At 40.2% G+C, this 26,662-nt stretch overlaps 1 protein-coding gene across 1 annotated transcript in view; it reads left to right on the forward strand.

The window, feature by feature from the left end:
- The window catches only part of MTHFD1L (methylenetetrahydrofolate dehydrogenase (NADP+ dependent) 1 like), a 138,139-nt gene that overhangs the window by 77,723 nt on the left and 33,754 nt on the right, over positions 1 to 26,662 (forward strand). The window contains exons 21-22 of the mRNA XM_041470074.1: positions 11,442 to 11,549; positions 12,956 to 13,108. Coding sequence (XP_041326008.1) covers positions 11,442 to 11,549; positions 12,956 to 13,108 — 261 coding nt within the window. The remainder of the gene's footprint in view (positions 1 to 11,441; positions 11,550 to 12,955; positions 13,109 to 26,662) is intronic.

The following is a 26,662-nucleotide window of genomic DNA, read 5'->3' on the forward strand; positions in this document are numbered from 1 at the left end:
ACCTATCATTGTTGCTCTGATCCATGCTGGGGCTTTGGGGCTGATTTGCTTAGCCCTTAGATAACCTTACAAAGGATAGTGTGGTCCAAGTTTCAATCCATGTCTGCCAGAGTTAGGGACTCTTTCTCCATGCCTTGGAGACTGTTATTGCAGTTGTCTGCAAGGTAACATCACAGCATTGTGAGCTGGATGTGAGCTGTCATGTGGAGCTTGGACTCCTGGGAGCACTGGAGGTGCTGGGGTGCCACCGTGCTGGCAGAATATTTGGAGGGACATATTGGCAAGAAGGTTATACAAATGATTTCTCAGGGCTTTCCTGGCTATCCAGATGTGGGTGGGTTTAAATCTGAACAGCCAAACAGACTTTTCTGGCTCCAAGGAAGCCCTTATCAAGTTTCAGATCCTGTGCCTGTGCTACTTAAGTTTCTTTAGAAAATGTTCAAATGCTATTTTTTTTATAACAGAACCTCAGCTTCATTCTTTTAAATGGCTGGAAGTTCCTGTTTTGATTCTTCTCTCCAGAAAAAAGTTCAGCCTGAGGTAGATATACTCTGTGGTCATCTTTCATTCTCTCTTCTTCTTCATGTGCACCATGTATCTGTTGCACCCATTTTATTTTTTCTTTCCACCTCCCTTGATGTTTTACAAAATGTCAGTAGACCAGCCAACCCATATCAGTATTAACCCCTGCCCTGACAGAAAACATGGAAATGTGTTGGGAATATTAGTGCTGCGGCATGTATTCCAGGCATTTTGCTCATGTAATAATTTTACAGCTGAAAAATGGACAATGTATAAACCTTTCTAAGTTTGTCTGTACTGAGATGCTCTGAAAACTGATGCTGTCATCTTATGGGGATTGTGTAGTAAAACGAGGGAAAAAAAATTATTTGAGAAATACATGTTACAGTTTTCCCCACTTGTGTTAGAGGGATCATGCATTAACCTTTGACAAGGCTCATACTAAAGCTCTGGTGTTACTGTACACTGTGTAGCTTACAATCTGGTGGTACGAGTGAGTAAAAGGGACTGGTGGGGGTAGACTCTGCCTATAAAGAAAATCAGATTGATTTCCACTTTAATGTCTTTCCCAGACACATCGTTTCGTGCTGTGTTGCATAAGCAGCATGAGCACGAAGGGAATGAATCACATCTTTACATCAACTTAGTATCCTGTAACTTCACACAAGTACTCTGAGCCTCAAAAATACGTTGAAGGGATTTTATAAAAACATATAAAGATTTTTAAATACTGTAAAAAAGTACATTCAGGCCAACAAAAACAGTGAAGTGTAAAGTTCAGGCTTCTGTTTCATCCTTACTGTGCAAAGGATGGGGACTGAAGCAGCTGGAAGTAGGAGAATGAAACAGCATTGCTGCCACTTTTACAGTATGTAGGTCAATTGGTTAGTAGGCTCACAGACAAATGAAGGAAAGCCACCTCTCCCAAATAAGTCTGCCCTGATTTTTTTTTTTTTTTTTTTTTTTCCAGCAGTTTTGAGGTGGGGTTTCTGCTGTTCAAAGGGGTAAAATTAAGAAATTTAAGGAAGATAAGAAGCAGTAAAATGGGATTCATACAGATTTTCCCCCCCCACATTGTTCCTTAAGGGGGTGTAAGTGAAAGGACATAGTTCCATTCCTTATCCGACTTGTCCAGTTACTTGAATAATATTAAGTCCTGGTTGCCTCAACTTTCACAGGATTTTCTGTGGTTGGGGTTTTTGTTCTGTTTTCTTTCCCTTTTGGAAGGTCAAGGAGGGTAAATACTCTGCTTAAAACCACTACCACTTCATTCATATACCTGTCTGTCTTCATGAGATAGCTCTACTGTTCCCTTTACTCCACGTCTTCATTATCCTGTGATGTCTATGCACCTTGTTCTCCTGTTGGAAAACTTCATCAGAATTTGCTTCCAGAACTAGCTATAATTAGAAAAATTTCCAACAGCACAAACCTAGCTGTAGCAGGTTCATTCAGTATTTTGATCTTTTGTGAGAAAGCAACACTCAGGGTATTTTAAAAAAAGTTTCAAACCCTTATATGTAAAACTGGTTTATATCCTTTCTATTTCGAACAAACTTTGCAGTAAACTATCTTATTAGTGTGCAGTCAGACATGTACTTAGAGGATAGCCCATGTCAAGTGGGCTCTCTTTGTTTCATTTTTTTCCCAAATGCGTTCATCTCTGTAGTGCTTTATGTAATTTCCAAATTTACCTTTGAAAACAAAAGCTTCCTTGAAGAATGTTTACAAATGTGTATGGTGGGAGAAGAACACTACAAGAAAGTATTTTCTAGATCTGTCAAATGCTAGTTAGAAGAGAATCAGATTTGAGAGAATCAGATGGTTGTTTTCTGGAGTATCTTTATACATTTATACCATCTTGTCCAGTAAAACCTGATCATGTGCCAAATGAGCAATTTTAGACATTGGACACAATACAGTTGTGTGAGTTCAGGATTCAGGCTCTGCTCCTGTTCAGTATCATAGCAAACCAGTCTAATTAGAAGACCGTGCTAATTTTATTCCTTGAAGCATCTAATTTGGTCTCTAAACTTCCTTGGGTGTCATTCCATGACATACTCTTCTATACTCCCGCTTTTAGATGGCTTTTGGGGTTCTCTTTATTTGTTTCTCTAAGCAGGCAATATTTTTTTTTTTTTAATCCTAGTGGTTGCTGCTTGTAGTTTAACATTTTTTTAGTCTTGATTATAGCAAGGATTTGTTTGACATTTGGTATGAGATGAACAAATATATTGGGGGGCTTCAAATGAGAGCAGAATACTTCATATATGATTTTGGGAGTGCGTATGTGTGGCAGTCATTTCATGGATCAAACACAAGACTTGACCTATGGCAAGTAAATACTGCACAATCTCCACTGTAAAAGTGTAAGAAAAGCACACAAACAGATAGAGTACCCTGAAATGCTTACAATATTAGGAATTGCACAGATCAGGGGGATTGGTCAGGAGTAAGGATGAGTTTTCATATCATAGACTTCAGAGTTTATAATATAGCTTAAAATATTATTGGCAGTAATTGAAGTAAATACTATGGTATTGTGTGGTTTTAATATGGATTTTTGTCCCCTCTGCACAATAATCTCTATTAAGTTACTGTTGAGTTGGTTTCTTGCAGAGTGTTTCTCTTCAGTGTTTGAAGGATGGGTTTGTTTAAAAGGCCTCCTGAACTCTTTGTGAAATCATCTGTGGAGGTTTATTTTAATATATATTCTTGCTACATATGGAAAATATCAAAATATCAATCCTCTTATCACTGTTGACTTCCCTTCTGGGTTCAGTTTTCTTGAAGTATGGGTCTTTAAGTTGCAGCAGAAAGCTATTACTCAAAATAAAGTTGACTGAACCATTAAAAGTAAGTTTAGATAACTAGGGGGAGGAAAGGAGAGGATGGAAACGCATCCCGTTCCCAAATTTCTCTGGCATCAGTGCCTGTTCTTGATCAGGAGAAGGGGGGAAGCTATATTCCTCACTAATGCACGCCTGTTGAGTGACCTGCCTTCGCTATCCTGGCCTCCTCTCTTCTGCTGTGGTGAACTCTGCCTTGACTTAGAGCAGCCCTCCTCAGCCTGGGACTGAAGCATAGGTCTGAAGAAGGCAGGCATTAGGTTTTCAAGAGGAGATACATTGCCCCTTCCTGCAAGCAGCTGGAGTGGAGTGGGCGCTGGGGAGATAGAAGAAAGGAGAAGGACAGGCATTTGGCATGAGGCAGGATCAGCACATCTGGCTGGTCAGTGAGTTAGCACTGTCCCTTAGAAGGATGACTTGGTAACCTGACAAATGGTATTGAAGAGCCTCAAATCACCAGATTTATGCCGCACTGGAAAACTAAACTGAAGACTCTAAAGGTCACAAATGGGAGGGAAGAGAAGGGGTTGTTCCAACCTTCCAAATTTGTCAGATGACAGCTTTTTTTGACAGTGCTATTATGTGTTTAGGTAATATCATGACAAATGAAAGTAATTCCAGGTTATACAGTGAAAGTTGATTGCACAAATATTTTGGCAGGGTGCAGTGCATTGCCTGGCCAGCCTGCAGAACAAAGGAGAGCTTTCTCAGCTTGGGACCATCCACTGGGAGCAAGGTTGAGTAGCAGCGCTTCTCAGAGAGGCATTCAAGCAGTTGGCAGCCTCAGCCCTGGTATTTTTCTTCACCTTCTGGGAGCATAATAATAGTTTGGACAAATCTGGAGCATCTGAGTCCAGAGTTTTGTTTGTCCCTGCCTATGTTTTGCTGTGGCAGTATGGTGTGGGCTGTCACTTATCTCATTCCCTCCAGTCTTTGCTTCAGCTGTCATGGACAATGGGTCACTCAGAGGGGTCTAAGGGTAGCATTGAAACAGAGAAAATTCTGTCAGCGGTGGTTCTCTGTGCATTATATTCTCTTCCATTTATGGTCTCCCAAAGCAAGAATGAGCTGTTAGTAATGGAGGGGGAAGAGCCCCATCAGTGGAGGAGAAGGCTCCTTGGTGCATGTTCTGCAAGAGGAGGAGCAGCTCAAAGAAAAAGGCACAGGCAAGAAGGGCTCATGGGGCCTGGCACAGTCAAGAAGGGCTCATGGGACCTGTGTTTGAGGATACCAACCTCCAGGGGACTATCCCAAGGCAGAGTGTTTCTTTTAGTTTATAAACAGGAGTATTTTCTGTTTCCTCTACTAACACCACGGAGTTGCTAAGCCGTGAAAGCCATCCATTGTGTGTCTGCTGTCACAGCAGCCCAGCATACCTCTGCTCATTTGTCTGGGAAGCAAATAGCTTCTGTGTTGTTCTCTGTACAGCATGGAGTTCAGTCATGTGTGGACCGACCTAATGGAAAGTCCTTAGGTACTGCTGGGGTGGGAATAAATAAAATGGTCCTTACTGGAATGTTTCCTAGTAACTGATGGCGATCATTTCTCATCCTGAAATGCAGGCTGTGCTGCCCTGCAGCGAATGCTGGCCTTTAAACTATTTCCCCCCTCCCCTCTACTGCCAGTCAGACATCTACCAATGAAGCCACATTAAAGAGGAATTCCATAGGTCTGTACCACCCACTCCTCCCACTCCCATCCAAGAGATTTCTGTGGAGTCTGGACACTTGTTTCACTGAACTGGGTGTTCTAGGGTTGGAAGCTGTCTTTCTGCCACTCCATGTCTTTATTTGTGGATGTAGGCTCTTGACAGCGCTGTACTTTTATGTTTGTTTTCATTATTTCCCTATTCTTTGCATAGAACAATTTTCTTATGCACAGCTGGGATTTCAAAGTTGGGGAAATGGAAAATAAATCTCTAAGGCCACAGGCTTAGGTGTTGATTCACAAACTGTTTAGCTTGACTGAAAATGCTTTTCCACTAATTAAAAAAACCAACTCTTGTCCTGTGCCAGCAAAGGAAAAGGAGTGCTAAAGACTTGGAAATCCTTTTGTCAGCCACAGATCTTCTGGAACCAGAATATACGGATACTTTAATAAATGTGTTTTTATTTTATCCAAGGGAAAAGCTAGAAGTAGGAGTTCGAATGTGCAGAGTCAGCTATTGTTTTAGCACTGCACTCTGTCACCCCACACAGCACCTTCAGCCATACTCCCATCATGTTTTCATTTGGCAGCCTTCCCAAGAAGAGGAATGAGTGATGTCTGCATACTGTTTCACTTAGCCAACCAGCAATTCTTCTTTATTGCTTTCAGTGAATGTGTAAGTTTTTTAAAAAAAAGTGCCACTGCCTTGCATTTCAGATTATATTAAGAATTTCTGCTAAAACACAAACAGCTTAGTAACAGTAAGCCCAGAGGTTCTCACCTTATAATTAAACTGGCGATGTAATAATTAAAAGTAGGCATTGAGACTAAAGTGAATGTTTAAGGTACTTGAAGTATTAAATGTGTAAGTTACAAATAAATAGTGCTTTTGTATATTCTCTGGTTAAATGCATGCTTTTTCAACAGAATCACAGTTTTGTTGGAGAATGAAGTAGTTTTAAGTACTTATGTTGTATAACTGGGAAGGGATCCTGTCAGACAGTGCTGCAGTGGTGGGCATTCACTTATGGTACACAATTTAAACTAGACCAGGGCTTCTCTTGGCAGTGGGACTTAGCTGCAACCTAGTAGAATGTAGTATGACTAGGGACTCACTGCTGTTGTGTCTGGCTTCACAGAGATGTGTCCTGTTGGTGAGGAAGTCAGGAGGATGTTTAAAAGCAGAAGGAATTAAGGAGGAAGGGAATAGGGGTTGTTTTCAGCAGTCTCAGAGATCGGCTGTGGGGAGTTAAAAATATTAACTCCTTTCTCCAGTAGGCGAAGACTTAAAAAGTCAGGTGTCCAAATTAGGATGCAAAAGATGAAAATCTTGAGCATAGTCTCAGACCAGATGCCTGGTAATATGCATGCTTGGTTTCACTTAATACTGACTTTTGGCAGCGAGCGAGACTGATTTCAGGAATCCCAGCCAAGGTGTTGTCCCTGCCCCAACTCGCTTTTTCTGCTGGTACCTTTCAGTGCTCAGATTTGAACAGTTTGAGCAATTCTTCCTGCTTCACATGGGCTTTGCCTTTATGATAAGGTGGATGTGTGAACTGATATGGGTCGCAATAGGGTTTTTTCCCTGGGCTATGTTTTAGCCTGGATGACTGTCTCTGGTATGTGCAGCTGCACAAACAGCGGTGCTGCCTCAGTTGCACTGGCACATGGGTGAGTGTGAGCAGCAGAGGAAACAAGGAGGAAAGGAAGATCTCTTGTAGCTGGTCTGCTGTCCGTGGAAATCCTTATCAAGCCCTACATGAAAAACTGATAATCTGAAGTCAGCTGTTAGAAGTGAAGGAAGAGATGAAGAGTGAAGGAAACGTGAGAAAAGGTTAGCAGGAATTAAGCACTATTAGAAGATTTTGTAATAAGCATCACCACTTGGCACTAATAGTATGTGTTGCAAGTGAGATGGACTGGAAGTGGCAGTATGGCTGGATGATAACACTGGTATGATTCGGTTTAGATAATCCAATCCTGGGAGTGACAGGCTCTTACCTTTATCAGTGCTGATTTCGTGGTTTAATCATTCTCTGTCAAGTAATGAAATGTGCAGCTACATAGCTACTGTTTTTGTGGAAGCAGTTTGTGCTTTAGCACTTGTTATGCTTTAGCCCAGGAGATAATCCTATTTATGGTGTGGGTGCTTGGCAGCCCCAGCAAGCGCGTGTGTTTGTGCTTGCCTCAGAAGCAGCATATGGCTGTGGTAGCTCTAAATCTGTGAGATTTCAGAAGTGAACATTCTCTCTGGCAGGAGTGGCAAGACTGGTTGTTTCTGAGAGAATCCTACTGAATTGTCTGCAGATATTTGTACTGTGTGGCCCTGTAGCATCTTCTCATATTCAATGTAAGTTTACATAAGTATTTTATGACACCATTTTCTCAGGAAGCTGAAATTGAATTTAGAACAAATTCTCTGAAGCTGCCATAATTCCTTCAGCACTAGTACTAATACATAGTTGCATATCTATAAAAGACAGATTCTATCCAAATCCATGGTATCTATTTTCTATCTATCACCTAACCTTCACCTAAATGTACTTAGTTGTGCAACAGTCACACCTGTACATAAGGGAACTGAGAAGAGGGATAGCTTTTATTGCTGATCATAAATCTTTCATGCTTTTGACACCCTGGGCATTTTACAACTTTCCTTCTCACCCTAGCTCTGCAGGTGGCAGAGGTGCTGTGGAATCAAGTTGCTGTTGATAGGGGTGAATCGACAGTCACCACTTACATGAGACTTATAATCCACATTTCCTTAAGAGTCTTTTGGTGATCTCCTGCAAATGGTTGCATCAGCACAGCTAAGGGTGCAGCACTGGAGTTTGCTAGTGGGAGTGAACAACTGATTCAGGAAATTCCTAAGGCCATTGTAAAAAATTCTCAGACAAAAGAAAAAGTGAGAGATGATGTCCTGCTTCTGGCCTGGACAGGGTTAATTTGTGCAGCAGATGGAAGGGGGCACAGCCAGGAGGTTATTCTGTACAATGTTCCATCATGGGGGCAGGGGAAAAGGAGTTGCTTCCTGGGAGAAGGCATTCTTGGAGAGTCTTGGTGGGGACACTGAATTGGAGAGTACCATTCCCAAACCAAGGCAGATGTGGAATTACTCTTTTTTTTTAAGTATCTGAGATATGTGGTTTCTGCTGGCAGACATTTGACCAAAGTATATAAGGCACAAACATATAGTTCACATGATTTTTTTTTTTCTAGGTAAGTCTGGTATCAGCTGGAGCAAAAATCCAGCATAAAATCCCCTAATGATTTAGTTATTTGTGCAATAGGAGTTTAATTTTTTTAGCCTCCTTCTCCATGTGAATTAGCATTGTTGCTACATATGGTGGATGTCTTTGCCCATCAGTGAGACTATTTTGATAGCCAAGTGCTGAATAATCAACAGTTTTGTTGAGAACCTAAAGCTAAACAAGCGTCTGGTAAATCCAGGCTTCTGCTATGTAAAATGCCTCTTGAATAAATAGAACTTCTTTTCTGTTAAAATACCATTATGGCACTTTCAAGCAAAATTAATTTTTATTTCTTGTGTAAAGCACTAGGTGTTTTTTGGTTTGGAAAACATTTCTTTAAATTAAAGTGAAATTTCCCAACAGTATTACTGTATTACTTGATAACTGAAACACAGGAAACTTCTTAGCTTGAAATGCCCTGTTACACTGTGATTCTAAACAGATAATGCCTTAAAAATCACACTAAATACTAGGAAACAGGTGGATCCTTAGCATGGTGTAGTGTACTCCTTTCTCTACTCCTGAAGCTTCAGGAAGGAAGCATATCTGAGAGCGTGCATGTGCATGGGCTATGTTAGTGTCCATAGCACATCTGTGCCTTCCTGCTGGTTTCTGTCTGAATTTGGCTCAGCCAAGACTCATCTTGCCTCTGCTGTGATTAAATAGGCTCCAACTCTGACACCATGCACACATTGCCTCACCTGTTTGTGTGAGCATGCCTGGCAAGAAGATGGCAGGCTTGGGAAACCACTTTTTTTTTGCCGTTCACACTCCCACAACTCCTTCCTCAATGGTGGTTCCTCTGTGGTTACATTTGCAAAATCTGAGGTGTGGGGACTGACCCAAAAAGTATCTGACATTCTGGTTAAATAAAAAATAAACCAGGAAAAAAACCAATAAATCCATAGGGATATGGTGTGACTGTCCAGCTCAGACTCAGTCATGCAACACACTGCACATATCCCAGGAGAAGCAGAGTGCCACCGGTGTCATTAAAGCATTCTCCTCTGATGTTAGCCAGAGCCCTGCTGGGTTTCTTTCGGAAAATACAGCTGTGGTCATTGGAAGGGGGCTGAAGGCGCAGTAGTTACACTGCTGTCAAATCAGTTTGAAATGTTTTGACACAAATGCAAGTTGAATCTAAATGTCCATGTCTATCTCAATGAATTTACTGAGGTTTAAGCAGAAAGATGTTAGTTTCCATGTTGGCCTGCTGACAACAGGGAATGGAATTCCTTTTGCCTTTCCATTTGCCATTGCTGTTAGTCCTTTACTGCAAGCAAACAGCACCCAAAAGGCAAATTAACGGACATGTTTTGCATTTCTCCCACTGTGTTGAAAACTGCCATGGATATGAACATATTTAATAATCACCCTGAGACAAATTTCATCTCTTGATGTGTGTCCATGGCACCAAGTATTCCATTCAGCTTGGTGCTGCCAGGAATTATACCCAGCATATTTACAATGTGCTATCTCCAGTCCTGATTAGGTTTTTTTTTGCCCTGCTTGGATTCCTGTAAAAAGCCTGATGTTGGGAATGTGACATTATTTCATCCAATTAAGGTGCAGTAATTGTATAGTGAGCATGTTCAGAAAGTGTCTTGTGAATCTTCTTTAAACCTGTCCTTGAAATTTCAAATCTGAGGGGGAATTTTGTCTGAGCCTTAGTAGCTTTTAATTGCCTTACATTTAAGGTACTTGGAAGTCTGGAGAGATTATTTTCTTGTGATGCCTCTATTGCTGGAGTTCTTTATTAATGTGATCTTTGATTTTTCTAAAATTCAATCATAAATACAAAAAATATCAGCCTGACACAAACACTTCAACTGATGTATCTTTACAGAAAAAGAACTACTTCCAGGCAGGCATTGCAAAAATGTGGTTAACTGTGGAACTTCCTATAAATGCACCAGATGGAGTTCATTATTCACAACTTAATTAATTTCTTTCCTTTGTTAGAATAAAATGATACACTTCTATTTTGTGTTCTGGTGCTTTTTGTATTGCTTGAGACTACCAAGTCTTCTTCCCCAAGTGGTTATCTCTCCAGATTTTGTTTAGCACTTATTCCATTTGTGTTGTTAATTAGATATTCTATAAGTTACTGATGAGATATTCCCTTTAATCTTGCACACATTTCTGGCCATCTATAGTGAGCACAGAATTATCTGAACTCGTGGTAAGATCCCTCCTCCATCATCCTGTTCCTTTTGAGAGAAGTCAGAGAATGGCTTGTTTAAAATAGGCTGGAGGAGTCGCAATTGTTGTCTCCTGGGTCATTAAAAGCAAAAGGAAAGAGAACGAGGAAATAGGAAAGAGTTGTTTATTCTAAGTACACAAAAATGATGGCAGAAAAAGTAAATGCCTGATCTGGCCACAAAAAACTGTTTCTTGAAAATCTGTTAAGGGTTTTCTAACATTGAATGTGAGAGTCTGCCTCTGCCTTCCAATAGGAGCTGTGAAGGCAGAACTTGTTCAGTTTGAGCTGAATAACATGATGTGAATACTCTTGGAGACTGGGATTGAACTTAGTGACTTGAGGTTTTAAAATGAATTCTAGAATGCTTTCATATTCTTTTTTTTAAGTGTCCAAAGTGCTTTACAATATCAAAGCTACAATTAAAAATATGCATGTTAGAAAGTATAGGAGGGAAGAATAATAATAATAAAAGAAAATTACAATCAAAGGAGCAGTGATGGGTCCGGAATTTTCTGCTACAATTCCTCGCTTCTCAGGGGAACCTTCCCTGGCTGCCTCCTCCCTTGCCTTGTCCACTTATGTAGGTTATCTTTATTCTGAAATGAAACTTTCTTGTCTAGTGATCCCTGTTAACCCAGTGGAGATTGAGGTGTAGCTTATCTCTTCGCTCTCATAACTAGATGGCAGTAATTTTCTCCCCCCACTTCAGGTGAGCATAAGCTCACAGTGTCGACTCTGTAATGCACAAATTGTGCAGTTTCCAGATGATGGAGTAGCTGAAATCACAGCTGTTAGTTCATGTACCTGTAGCTGTGTATCATATCCATCACCACTGCTCCTTACTTGGTCTCATGCTTTAGCAAGCCTGTTTAACAGGGATGAATCAAAATGAGAGATTCAGAGACCTCACGCAGCAAACAAGACCCTAGTTTCTCTTGGCCAACGTTCATCCTTGTATTGTCTCTGCAGCTTCCTATTGTTGAAAAAATAAGGATCATTGCCCAGAAGGTGTATGGAGCTCAGGATATCGAGTTGTCTCCTGCTGCACAGTCTCAAGTTGATCGTTACACCCGGCAGGTAAGAGCACCAGGGAATTGTGCAGGTACATACCTTGGGAAACCTCAGGGTGTAACATGTTCTCAGACTGGAGTGTTGTGTCAAGCTTTGCTGAAAGGCATGAGCTTACCCATGCTAGTGAACTGTGGAGGTCAGTATGAGTTGGTTTAGATTTGGTAGAACAGAATAGTTTTAACCTGGAAGGTGATCTCCTGTGAGATATGAATGGAGTTCAGAATACTTCTGAGATTGTCCATGAAACTGTACTCTCTATGCAGTTTGGATTACTCTCCTGAACCTGACAACTGCATATCTGCAAAAGTTGCTGCTAGCAAATGTAACCAATTTTAGCATAAGAGTGTTCATTTGTACCTGCAAAAAAGAGTTTGCAAACACAGTAACACCTGTGCACAGCTATGCACATTGATAACAAAGGTCCCAATATTTATAAAATCTTTTTATTTCTTTCTCTTCCTATTACTTCCAAGGAGTTATGGATACTAGAACATGAAATACATCAGCTATCCTAAAGCGTGTGGGAGCATGTTACAGTTTGAAAAGTTTTGAAACCGTGTGAAGAGGTGAATGTGATTTTTTTGTAGTGGAATGGCTTCTGAACATAAATGTGGCTGGAGCCTTTCTATCAGAAAATAGAAACAATATGTCCAGGAAAAATTCCTGAGTAAACTTCAGCAGTTTGGTCAGACAAACAGAAGTCCTTGGTCAGACAGGCGGACAGCCATCTTCCCTAAAATGCAAACTTCCGGAAAATTAATTTGATTTTTCTAAGTGGAAAAGGAGGTTACTTAGTGTACTTGAAGCAAAATAATCCATGCCTTTATTTTTTCCTGCTGTGATTCTCTAATCCTTTTTTTTAGTCTAAGTGTTAGTATATTAGGAAATATTTTCACAATGTCACCTAAAGAGTTGTCAGCACTGAGTGCAGAGACAATTCCCTGAAGTCCCACTCTCCTCCTGGCCCTGTTTGTAAAAGAATTGAACAGAGGAGTGGAAGGTGCCTGACTCAAGATTAATTAATAACCTGGAGACAAATTATGGGCAGGGGGAGCTGCTGAGGCACTTTTCCTGGTTTTCTCCCACATTTTCAGTAATTAGCACACTGGCATTAGTAAAGGGGGTGCCATCACCTCATGCAGGTTTTGTCTTGTTTAAAAACAAAGGAAAGCATCATGAGCACCATCTGTGTTTAACCCTAAGAAGACATTAATGCCTTTAGAAAATTTTGGACTCTTGACTCCTGCTCTCAAGTTGCTGTCTAACTTTGGGTCATTAGAGCCCAAAGGGAGAGGCTGTATGAGAGGTTTCTAGAAGATAGTGATAACAAAACAAAAACATAATGTGCCTTTACTGTAATTTTTAAAACATTTTTCTTTTATTTTCTTTCCCCTTTTTTTTTTTTTAATTAGGGATTTGGAAATCTTCCCATTTGCATGGCAAAAACTCACCTATCCCTCTCCCATCAGCCTGAGAGGAAGGGTGTTCCCGCTGGTTTCATTTTGCCGATTAGTGATGTGCGAGCCAGCATTGGAGCAGGATTCATCTACCCTCTGGTAGGAACGGTGAGTGCAGAGCATTCAACTCGGTAACTCCCCTTTCACCCAGCTTGACAGGGAAGTGCATTTCCTGTTTGCCTGCAAAAATAATGTGTAGAACCACGTGAGTTCTTGTTTTTGTATAATAATCTTATCTCAAACTTTTTGTAGCTCTACGTTGATAGGAAAAGATAATCAAGAAAATGCAATGTCATGTAAGAGCCTTTGACTGTTGGGTCTGAGAGAATGGCTCTTGCTGTTGTTTTTAGGTTAATCTAGGGTATTTAGGCACCCTAATGCTGCAGAAAAATGAATTTACTTGTCATTGCCTTTTCTTATTCAAACTTCAGTCTGTAAATAACTAGTTAGATATTATTCTAAATTTTAAGTCTTGTCCATCATTACTAACCATTTCAATGCATGTAGATTAAAGGAATTGTGTGAATTGTGTTGGAGAGTAAATTGCTCTTCAGCTGATGAGCCTGATCTGCTCGCAGTCTTTGTGAACATCGCTACTGGTGCTGTAAAAGTAAGTTATGCTGGGAAAAAGTAGATTTTTAACTGCAGAAGTAATAGCACATTCCTTCTCCTTTATTGGAGATTTAAACAATGATGTGCTAAAAAGAGGCAATCATCATCCTTTCTTCCTATCCATCCTTACAAGTACAGACTCAGATTAGGAAGCTCCTGATATTTCTTCCCTTAAGGCCTTATCGAAATAGCTGAGAAGTGAGTTGGCTCATGCCTTTTGCCAACCACGCACATCTTAATCCAAACAGCAGCTGAACTGCATCTGACATCTCATAGCTAGAGTTATGACTTACATGTAGTTGATTCATGGGATGGTGCTAGAGAAGGGATGCAAAAGCCATTGCATTTCCGGAAGGAGTACTCTCCCAATGTTATCTCATCTTCCCAGAGCACGGCCTGATTTCCGTGTGTAGCAGTACACTTAGGAAAGGTTGAAAATTTCTAATCTATTGTTTTGAATTCCCTCTGAAACAATCAAGTGTTTGAAATGAGGAAGGAAGTACTTTCTGACCAGGAGGGTTCCTGGAGTTCAGGAAACTGTGTCACTTTAAGTCACTAGGCTTGGGGATATGCTTTCCTTCTGCATGACCACATTATGCACATCCTCCAGAAGCAGAGTGCAGCTGTGTATTTAAATTGTGTAAGACCAAATTCCAGTTACTGGTGACAGGGGTAAAATTTGTCAGAACTTCTAGTATCTCCTTCATGACCTGGATTCAAGTTTGCACTGCAAGTTGTGTGTCATGAAGTTATGAGAAGGAATGCATGTGAGTAATGGGCAGTAACTAATTCAAATCCATGAGGGAGTTTTTCTGGTGGATGTCAGAATGAAATATTCTTGGGCTGAGCTTTCTGAATGTGTCACACCCTGCATGCTTTGCTATAAACTAGCTGCAGTTCAGTGTCATAAATCCATAGAAACTGTCCATAGGAGCAGTATAAACCAATCAAGTTCAAGGATTACCTCTTTCTGTTTCCATTTAGAAACCAAAAAATGAAGTTCTTTTGAAGGACATTTTGTATATGAGTTTTCTTTTTGGAGGAGAGTGTAAAAAATATGTCTAAGTTAGTTAGCCTGACTTTGGTGAGAGGCAGTATTAGCCGTGGAACTTCTCCCATATCCTGGGCTGGGAAGGCAGTATAGCCTGTGTTATGTATTCCAAGAGAGTTTGTAGGCGAGGTATTGTATAAACATAAGATCCCCAAGAGGTAAAAATGTAAATACATGGACATCGATCATTGGTTGTTTGGAAAAATATTGCTAATGCTCAGGAATGTAATGCTCAGGAATGTGGGACAGAACACTTCTTGGAACCATCACAATTGCTACAAATCAGAATGAATGAATGAATATGAATGTATTGCTAATATCGTTACCACACAGTTCTTTCTCTAGAATTAAATTTATGGCAAGAGGTCCAGCTTGCTGCCTTTCAGAGTGGAGAGGTGTGAGCATCATGAAACAAACTTTCATAATATAATTGCACCATGACTTTTGAAACCACTTTTCTAATTTGTCACCTTCAGATTTTTTGTGCACAGCGTTGTCTGCAACTAAGTCTTAGGGTCAGTGTTACTTTTTAAGCTGTGCAAAAAGAAATATTTTTGATGTCTAGTTTCAAAACTGAAAGCCATCCTTTTGCAGTTCTCTTACTAATAAAGCTATCTGAAAATGTCTGCAAGAGCAAAGCAAGTATAAAAGGGCATGTCCTGAAGGCTTAAAGTAGTTGGAAGTCAATGTTGTGAGTAGAGGGATTACAGAAATCCCAGTGACAGCATATGGTAAAAACAGCCAGTCATGACAGTGGACTGGATTTCTTTGTATAGGAAAAAAAGAAGGAGGAGCAGCAGCATAATTTTTTTTTCCCTTCCACTGCTTTCTGGCTAATTGTATTAATGGAGAGTTCCCTTAATAACTAAGCTGCTCAAAACCTTTTTACAACTAAGGCTTTTCTGATGGCAGGAAAAAAATGCTGTTTTTTATTGAAGTTGTAGTGATAATTCTGATGCTAATTAAATGTCAAATGCCATTCTCAAAGCATATCTTTTATCAGGTGAACTTCTCATATTCTAGCCTGTCAGAATTGATCAGTAAAGCAGGTCATTAAGAGTTTCTGCTCCAATGTAATCGGGAAGACCATTATAAATGAGAGAGATAAGTACTGCTGGAAGATAATAAACTATCTGCAGTAACTAGCATTTGTAGTTTAGCCTTGTCACTAGCACATGCAAAGTAATGAGATTTGTATTTATCCCAGCTCTGATACACAGTGATTTTTTTTAGCTAAATATTTAGCATGATGTCTTCATATTCTCTAAGCAATATTTGGTTTATGTTATGGTTGGCTCCAGTTCCCATACAGCATGGAAGTCTTTCCAGGAAAAATGAGCTGAGCCTTATCAGAGGAAATCAGCAGTGAAACAAGAGGTGCATTTAATTAACACTGGCACAGCTTTTATCCAAGTTCTCTGAGACCATGACCCAGGAGGGCTACATCACTCTCACAGGTGGAGTGTTGACATCATTGCTTGGCTTAACAGAGTGATGGCAGGAAAGCTGCTGGAGTACATGTAGGAAACCAGTGAGGTCATTCACTAGCAATGCTTGGGTGTGGAGTTATTAGATTTTTTGTAGTTTGTGTGTTTCTCTCCACACCCACCCAAAAAGCCACAGCAGTTTGGTGCTTTCTCACATTCAGCCACATTTCCATTGTTCCTTTTCATGTGAGTTGCAAGAATGCAGGAAGGTCATAGAAATAAAACCTGTTGCCTTTTGCTTTTGTGAAGTGATGCTACCAAATCACTGCTGCAGGAAATACATCAGTGTTTGAGTCACAGTGAGATTTAAGCACGTACTACTCTTCTCCAGCCATGCACTTTCATTTCAATGGGTTAAAATTACAGGCATGGTCACTCTGAAAATATGTGGAGCCTTTGGAGTCATGGCCAACTTCCAAATTCTCACAATGAACTGACATCCTTCAGATATCAACGTATCTGAAGAAAGGTCAACCTATTACAGAAACATTTTTCTCCTCGTAGAGAAAGAAGTTCAAGTCTCTGGAGCTAGTGCTGAAGCCATATCCCCTTGGAGGGAACTCTTGGAGTGACCCAGTGTAGTTTGAAATCAGTGTATGGGAGGAACAAAGCTCGAGCTCACTTGTGGGGGAGAGCCAGGACTGTCCTGCCAATATATTACCTGTATATTGTAAGAGGGAAAAGACCTCACAAGTAAATATTTTTATTAATATTTTCAGAAGGAAAATATTGTTCCCTGTTGAATTAATTTCTTTTTACTTAGTGGTTAAGAGCTTATTATGTTTGAGAGTGTCTATTGAACATAAGCTGGAGTCCAGGCCACCTGAAGTGAAATTAAAGTTTTTCAGTAGTGCTTTGTGCTCAGATTGCCTCCAAACTATCATTTTGTCACTTTTCTCAGAGTGCTTTTATGGGACAGATGAATAATAATTGTTTGATTGCTCAATTCATCCTGGTGTTCTGTGTAACACAGGGTAGCATATCAAAAACATAAATAATGGTGAGGGTTATATTTGCTTTGTAAAACATTTAGCTTACAGTTCAATTTTGTGTTGTTTACAAAGGATTTAAGTTCTGCTAGGTATTCTGGCCACTCTTGGTCCAAAAAATGTCCCTGGGGATGTGGCATTTGGCACCTGCCTTTGGTGTTGTATAGTTGCTGTGTTGTAGCAGTGCTCAGAACAGCTAGGTGTGAAAGCTAGGTGCTCACAGACTCTGTGGGCAAGAAGTGTATAAGCAGTAAGAGTAAAGGAAAGCCATGAAGTTCAACTCATGTAGGAAAGTAGGTTAACAATTTTTTAGTTCTAAATTGAAAGTTGGTAACAGGAAAAGAAAAGCTGCCCTGTGTTAGGTGATGTGCCTTTGTATCTATTACAGTAGGTGTCATCCCAACAAGGGAGAGAAGTTTTCTGAATTACAGAGGGTGCATCATTCCTGTCCAGTGACCAGCTATGCACACGTGGAAATGCTGGATGATGTTATACTTGGTGGAAGGCTGATAAATTATTCAGGGTAGGGTTGATGGGCTGGGGGTGACCAGATAGGTATGATTGATGGCTGGAACTAAGGGTGGGGACAATCAACTTCAGTTTGTTGTGTCTAAAAGTCAAAGGCTGAGAGGTTAGTTAGTAGGCTGAGGTTAGTGTGATAACAGGAAATCCACTTCTGGCCCTTGGTGGATTGCATAATGTGGTTGTGATGGTATTGGGTTGGCCAGAGAGGGGAGGGTCTCTGTAGATGAGGCAGAAATAGTCCTAAGTGAATGATTTAGCACAAAGGCCGAGGAAAAAGTAGTAGATTGTAATGGAATGGTTTGCCTTCGCAAACATCCCAGGTGCATGGACTATGAGGCAGTTAAGATTCAAGGATGGCTGTGGCCATTTGTGATCAGAAGATGGAAACAGAAGATTGAGGGCAGGATTGGAGAGATGGGATTGGCTGGAAAGGAAAAAACTGAGAATTGTACTGATGGGAGGAGATAATGATTTGGAGATGAAATGATTTGGAGACACATCCAAGATGTACATGGAGAACTGGAAGAGGACACTTACATAAAAGCCACAAGGGTCAAAGAGCTTTGAAGATGTTCCAAAAGCATTAGTTAAAACAATGAGATGACCTAAGATCTGGTCAGGAAGAAGTCATGTGAGTAATGAATGTAGTTACAGGAGAGTAGAACATGCCTTTCTGATGACTAAGGATTTTTTTTAAATTTAAGAGGAAAAGAGTAGAGTTTAGCTGGCTTGAAAATATCATTATCATTTCTGTAACTTTTGAAAGGGAATAGAAAAGAATGGTAGAAATTTCCATACAGTCTGTGCATTTACTGTTTACTTCACCTGTTTTAAACTGATGTGGATAAGCCAGTGCTTGTTGGAAATACAGAGTAAATATACTTTACTTTGGATCACTGTACCTCCATGCCGTGGCTGTGACACAGGCATATGGTAAAATACTCTCTTACAACCTGAAACAATACCACAAAAACCCACAAACCAGCCTCCCTTCCTCCTCTGCCACATCTTGACAGATAATAAAGGCAAGACACTTAGATTGTGTATAGTTCATGCTGTCTCTCTTGACTGCTGTTTGTTTGCCAGTAAGCATTATTTAACCTACATCATAATAATGTACCATATATTGCCTCATTCTGAATGAAAGACCATGTCCCATTGCTGGCCAGATTAAATTTGTAAATTTGTAAATTTATTATTGTTTTGTGCCAACTAACCTTACATTCCTTGAGGGCCAGCACTTGTACTTAGAGAAATGAATGAATGGTTTTGATTTGTTTTCTATTGAGAAGAAAAAATAAGTTTTGTAGGGGTGTGTGTGTGTGTGTGTGTGTTACTCAGTGAACTGAATTGTTGAAGGAAAACCTGTTTTTTGGGACAGGATGAAATCACTAGATAACAGATCAAATAAGAAAATAGACCCTGTGGTTTGGTAAGCTATTTAATGTTTAGTTTTGATGAGATTTTTTTCTTACTACAACCTCCATTTTGAGCAATTCCATTATGACTTCTGTGAAATTATTTCTTTGTATCCAGTGTCCATTATTTTCCAAAATCATTTTCCCATCTTACCATATTTTAAGCCTTGTCGGAGAATTTTTTCTATGCAAATGTTTAAATTTGGTTTTAAATAAAATTAACTTTTTAGTGACAAAAATGAACCAAGTGTATTTCTTGTATCAATCAGGTTTCCTTTGTCATCTTTTCCAAGTATATTTGTATTAAATACATCCATAGAAACGTAGCATTATGTTCAAGCTCTTAGACATGTCAGTGTTAGCCTAAAGTAGTTTATCTGAATAGGTAAACTTGAAACTTATTTACAAGTACAAAAGGTGACTTTCATGTTTCACTTTAGCCAGAAAAAGTTTCAGACAGATCCCCTGAAAATGCATTTTGATAGTCTCCCATCTCCTGAGGGAATTTTCCCTAACCTGCTTTGCTTTAGATGTGAAAGGGCATGGAAGGTATGGCGGATCAGAGAAGCTGCAGAGGAATTTCCCAGGCTGGTATGCCAGGATGAGGAGTGCTTGAGCAGATGTTTCCAGTTAGGATGAGCTGACTCGGCACACCAGCCCAGGCAGTGCGGATTCACTGATCACGGGTAGTGCCTGGCCAGTGCAGACAAGTCTAAGCAATGCAGGAACCAGGAGAGCTCGTTATGCTCTGAAAGAGTTTTCTTCATGGTGGTTGTGAACGTCTTGCTCTCATCAGAGCTGGGAAGTTGTGTGTAATGAACTCAGTGCAGCTTAAGCTTCCAGATGCCATCAGTGCAGGCAAATGGGAATCACCTGTAGAGCACATGGAGCCAAGGGTGCACCTCTGGGAAAATGTCCTTTGCTCAGGGCCTTCAGGGAGCCTCAGGAGGCATTATGATCCTTGCTGTCTGTTCCAGTGAGACCTACCTGTAATCATAACCAGTTTGGATATGTCTTCTGTCTGTTTCATTCCCATGTCTCTGATTTACAGTCCATGATCCCCGATAAGAATGGATATGCCTGCATCAGTTAAGAAGGAAAAAACCAGAGACTGATAATCCATATGGAGAGTAGGGCTCTTTAAATGATGTACATTAGCTTATTTGCTCAGAGCTTGCTTTTAACAAAGATGTATCAGTTAAAAGTGGGAAGTGCAATTTGGACAAAAGCCAGCACCAATTTTGGACAACTGCCCTTGGATTATATGCATGACTTCAGACAAGAAATAGGGATGTTGCAGTGGAAATGCAGGCACGTGCAAGTCTGAGCAGTTAGTGAATGCCTCTTTCTGGGTGTTCTGCAGGGCAGAGAGGGAAGCAGGTGGGTGAATCCAGCGCTGCCTGCCCACTCTGCTCCCAGCCTACAGCTCTGGCCATGATGGTTACACACCTGATGTGTGTCCAGGGCAGGTAAGTGGGTTTGGTAAAGAGCTCATTCAATCAGCCTGGTACGTGTGGGCTTTGATCAGATAGGAATAAATATATATCTATTATTAGTTAACAAATAGCTTTTACAGGGAAGGAAAGACATTTTCCAGATTGTTTTATATTGAAATAAATGCATCCTGCATTTGTTATGCACAAAATAATATTTACTGAGAAATTAGAAACTGAGCTTCTCTGATTTATTATGTTGTGACATGGACTATAGAAGCTGTAATACTCAACATTTACATGCTAATTTCTTTGTATTAGTAATTTGCTAGGCAAGCAAATCTTTTACTTTTTTTAAAATAAGGAGTCCAGAGGTAGAAACAGTAAGGTCCCCCTGACAATTCTGGGACAGGACCATGAATAAAATTCACAATTTCCTGGCCTACAAAATCATGAGATGTTTATGTCTAAGAATGTGAAGAATCAGCATGGGGTATTTCCATTGGAGGAGGCTGATCTACATTCTGTGCACAATGCTAAAAGATAAAGTTATGCTGCTACTCCTCCCCTACTCCACCCACCCACATAAAAATCCTAAAGCATTTCCTGAGATATTCCTCATGTGCTCTTATTTAAAAAAATACAAAATGTACAAATGCTGGCATGCTGAATTTTCCTTTTGATAAGTGGTAATGGGTTTGCTTTGAAAAGAGCAACCTTTCTTTACTTATGAAATGATGAAATGCCGTGAATAGAGCGTTAGCTTTTGACCAACTCGGCCTCACATCAAGTCCTGTGTGCAGTTTTGGGTGCCACATTAAAAAAAGGATATAAAGCTATTAGAGAGCGTCCAGAGGAGAGCTATGAAGATGGTGATGGGAGTGGAGCAGAAGCCTTAGGAGTAGCAGCTGAAATCACTTGGTTTCTGAAATGAACAGCAGAGGAGACTGAAGGGAAGACCTCATTGCCGTCTACAGCTTACTCTCTCTGGTGGCCAGGGACAGGAACCAAGGGAAGGGCATGAAGGTGTGTCAGGAGAGCATTCCCAAAGAAACGTGCCCGACAGTGGTGCCATCTGGGACAGCTGCAAAAGATCCGAGATGGGGCACCAGATGGGTGGGTGTTCACTTCTACAGCAAAGGTTGGCTTCTTTGAGATAATTTTGACTCTTACCTCCATAGCCATCCCATGGATAATAATCCCATGCTAGCTATACCAGTGCTTGACACTTTACAGGTTAGTGCCTGGCAACTGGACATTCAGCTTTTCTTGAAGTCATATAGAAATGCCTGATACAAATGGAACACTCTTTTTAACTGGTTTCACCTTTTTAATAATGCTTTTTAATAGCATGTCAAAGTTTGGAGCTAGTAGGCTAAACAGTTTCTCTCTAGGGACTCCATATTTTCAGAAGATAAAATTCTGTAATTGCATGATATTTTAGGCTAGAGTGCCTGACTGCAGCATCTTTGTTTAATATCCATGTTCCTTTAGACAACATAAGGAGCTGAGCTTTAGGCTTAATAAGAAAAGGTAGTGACATGAAGAAATTCAGAATGAGCTATTCAGTCATATATAAGAATGTTGCAATTGGAAAGAAAGTATTTTAGAAATGTTGAAGTTCTGCACGAGCTGTCCCACTTCAAGATGAGCAATGTTCTGAAGACTTTGAGTCTAAAGTTAACCTCAGAGTACATGCTTTCAGGAAGAGTAGTGAGAATTAGGTAATCAGGTCATGGTTCCTTTTCTGCGCAGCCACTCAGGAGCTATTTTTTCATGTCACTTTTTTACAGGTTTTTACTTCACTTTTTTTAGTTGGAGACTGCATGTCTACAGCAATTTTAAAAGGGTGGTTGAGGCCAAATAAACTGTTTCTTTTTTTTTTACAAATATGCAAAATGGTATAAAGATACTAATTTTCAATCATCATTTAGCAACCAACACATCAATGATTAAATATGTGGAGGCTTGTGGTAGTCACAGAAATATCATTTATATCCCCTGCAATCTTCAGAGAATCTTGCTCTGATTCTCCTTAAACTCTGGTTTTACAATCAAGAGCAGTCTATAAAGGAACACTGGGTGTATGTAGATGAGAGGGTTGCATTGTTGCATGAGAAAGGATTGCTTAATAACTCTCACTGAAGTGGCAAATCTTTTGTATCTTTAAGGCACCTACCAGGCTGACACCCTACAAATACTGAATATTGAGTATGTCTTGAGGTAGCCTTCTGGTTTCAGTGTCACAATCAAATGAGCATACCATAACCAAAAGCAGCAGAGAAATGTAGAAAATGTGTTTGCCTTTTAGTAAATCATCAGTAAGCTCTAATGCTGAGATGATCTGGATTTCTTGCTTACTCAGTAAAAACAACCAGTAGACTGAGGCTGGAAGAACTATGACAATTTGTCACCTCTAGGAACCTGTTGTACTGTTTCTAGTCTTTTATAAGGTCCACTTAGATAAGTGAAAATAAATCTCCTGGCTTGATTTTACTTTTCACTTATATTTTTTTCACAAAACAGCATGAAATTCAACACCACTTAAGAGTTCCTGCTTGACTCCTTATTTTCAGTCTGCTGTGAGGGGCAGAAGTGCTGCTGGGGAAGTGTACTTGGGGATGCCTGAGACAGGTGGAATCTCAGTGGTGTTAATTTATATTACACTTCTTTTTCTTTTAGACAATGCTATTTATAACATAATATGACAAGATATATATATTTATATATATATTAATATATAACATATAAATATGTTATATATTAATATATATATTTATATATAACATAATATGACAATTGCACCCCCAAAAAAGAAGTAGTAAACATCACAGAGGTGGTACCAATGAATTGTTTTTTCCCAGTTCCATTTGCAACACTTGCCTATTGCTGCCCAGAAGTTACTGCATTTGCACAGCTCTCAAAAACTGCTGGGGCTCACTGCTAATCTGAGAGTTTGTGCAAGGAAGCTGCATGAAAAAAGCTGTGACTTTTACCTTTCTTTGATTCATGAAATAGCCCAAAATACAGGGGTCTGTGGTTACCTTCCTGGAAAACAAAAGCTAGTTTGGTATCTTACATGCAATGCCGTTCATATTATATTATAAATGCCCAATTTCCCTACTCACAGTAGGGTTGTGAGCATCTCCAGGCTTCCTTCAGCCAGTGGTTGTTCAGAAGGCTCTCCTGCAGATTTTTCTCACCATCCAGTTCATGGTTTCGACTCAGATCCAATTTCAGGTTTCCAAGAGTGTTACTACTATGCAGGATATGTGCCTGTTTGAAAGGATGTTGATATATAAATCGTGCTTCTTCTCTCCTATAATTTTACTGTTTTCATAGAATCACAAAATCACTTAGTTTGGAAAAGACCTCTGAGATTATGAATTTCAACCTGTCACCTAACACCACTTGTCAACTATACCATGGCACTGAGTGCCTCTTACAGTCTTTTCTTAAAGACCTTTAGGGATGATGACTCCACCACCTCCCTGTGAAGTCCAATCCAATATCTAATCACCCTTTCTGTGAAGAAATTCCTCATAATATCCAAACTGAATGTCTCCTGGTGCAGCTTGAGGCTATATCCTCTCATCCTTTTGCTGGTTGCCTGGGAGAAGAGGCCAACCCACCTGGCTACAGCCTCCTTTCAGGGAGTTGTGAAGAGCAGTAAGGTCACCCCTGAGCCTCCTCTTCTCCAGGCTAAACACCCCCAGCTCCCTCAGCTGTTCATCAGACCTGTGCTCCAGACCCTGCACCAGCTCTGTTACCTTTCTCTGGACTCACTCCAGCCCCTCAATGTCCTTCCCGCAGTGAGGGGCCTGGAACTGGACAGAGCACTCCAGGTCTGGCCTCACTACAGGGAAATAATCACTTCCCTGCTCCAGCTGGCCACACTATTGCTGATTCAGGGTGCCACTGGCCTTCGTGGCCACCTCATGTTCAGCTGCTCTTGACAAGGTCTTTCTCTGCTGGGCAGCTTTCCAGCTGCTGTTCCCCCAGCCCGTAGCACTGCCTGCGCCTGTCGTGCCCAAGTGTAGGACACGGCGTTTGAGCCTTGTTGAACTTACGTAAATGCCCATTCAAACCCAGCCTCAACAGGGAGCATTCCTGCTCTTGAATGCACTGTGTCAGTATTCAGAGGAAATGTATTTGCTATACACATCAGTTCCTATTCATCTTTGCCATTGACCAGCATTTTTTGAGTGGTATCTCTTTCTTGTTGGAAGTGTTTTAAGGATTTCTGTGTATTTATGTTGAAAAGGCAGTTTTCCACCCATTGGTTTATACATGTTTGACTTAATTCATAATGTTATTACTGGAGGTGGAGTGCAATGAATGAAGCAGTCATCATGTGATGTAAGAAGAATTTCCTTATAAGTACAGAAGAATGTAAATTGTGGGAATGAATTTGTTGATAGAAGGGTGCTTTTAGTTTGATCACCAGGTATTTGTGGAAAATTTCTCTGTAACTGGAGAGATTTCTGATGACAGTTGAGAGTATTAGGAGTCATCATTCTGTTGTTTACCCACATTTTGTTTGGATTGTCGGCTGCATTGAAAATGTATGCATTTTTTACCCATTAAACCCAAACTTTGTTGTGTTGAATTTTAGTATACGTCACTGCAGCAAATTTATATGATTTTATAGATGACTATCATATCTTCATTATAGTGGTCAAAAGCCTAATCTTTGCTTTTCCACTTCTTCCTTCTCTTTTTAATTTTTTTTCTTCCTCCTTCTTTTTTTCACTCTTTTTTCCTCCTGGGATCTGTTTTTTGCACCTGGAAGCAGTTTTTATTTTGACACATTTGACATAAAGGATGGAATGTGTCTAGTTTTGGAAGCAGAAAAGCTAGTGGAGGAAGAAAAATTGCATCACTGCATTGCAGAAATTAAGAATATTCTTTCTGATCTTCAAATAGAAATAGTTTTTGGTTTCAGTTCAGGATATGCCTGAGAATAAATTTCAATTAAAGGGCTTTATTTAAATGGAGAGAATTTAGCTATGTTGTTGGCACCATAAAACTTAACATTCTATGGAAACAAAATGGCAAACAAGATTATGGCATACATTAAACGTAGAATGTGTAATTTACAACCTTAGGGATCCAGCCAAGAGGAAGTCGTATATTAAAAAAAAACAAAAAAAACCCCTGAAAACAACAAAACCAACCAATAACCACATACATGCTGTTCTTGGGATCAGTCCTGGACTGAAAAGCGTGTGTATCCAAATGTGGGATTTTACTGTGTGGTCAGAATTTCAAAATGTGCATGCCAATATTCCTGAGTTCATTCAAGGAATGGGGGTGTTTCCATGTGCCAGCAGCACCTGTGCAGAAGAGCAGGAGCATGACTACCCTTAAAATGTGTGTTGTTACCTCCTTCCTTCTGCCTGTGTAGCTGTAGAGGGGAGGCTTGCTGGCCCCATCTCTGTGCCACTCAAATCCACATTTTACTCCTTGAGTATGAAGTGTTACATCCCTTTGCAATAGTGTCACTATGTCTTGTTCTTCCAGGCTCGTCAGAAAGGATAGAGGGTGGGGAGGGAGGTCAGTTAGAAGCCTTCTGGCTTCCTCCAGGCATGAGTGAGCCAGGGAATGTACTGAATGAAAGGTGTGTTCTTAATAGTACTTGCTTGAGCAGTAAGCAGCTTTTTCATCCTAAATTCAATCTCTGAAAGTCCTGAACTTTTCATGATCTTCAGCTCTCTGCTCCAGCTCTCCTTCACATGTTGTGTTACTGTTTATGGCTGGTGTTGCTGGCTCTCTCTTAATTCAGGCGTAACCTCTGGAAACCAAGGCAGTCTGCTGTATTAAGACTTCTGCCAAATGTGATTCTTGGAAGACATAATTTAGTTTTTGCCACAGAATGAGCTCCCACTTTTTAAAATTGTTTTGGTAAATTGTACTTTGCCCTCCAGTAAAGTTTATTCTGTAGTTTAGTGAAAAACAACAAAAAGAAAGAAAGGCAATTTGTGTGAAGCCTCAAGGAATTTCTTGTGAGTAGATTTGTAGAAAAAGTTGACAAATTCAAGGAAAGTTTGGAGGAAAGGTTTCCAAGTCCATAAAATACATTTCCTTTAATTGTAAAATGAATTCAAACCTTCACCTAAATTCAAACCTTCACCTAATCCATTTTAA

This window comes from Pyrgilauda ruficollis, unplaced genomic scaffold, assembly GCF_017590135.1.
Source record: "Pyrgilauda ruficollis isolate IOZ18807 unplaced genomic scaffold, ASM1759013v1 scaffold24, whole genome shotgun sequence".
Taxonomy (NCBI): domain Eukaryota; kingdom Metazoa; phylum Chordata; class Aves; order Passeriformes; family Passeridae; genus Pyrgilauda; species Pyrgilauda ruficollis.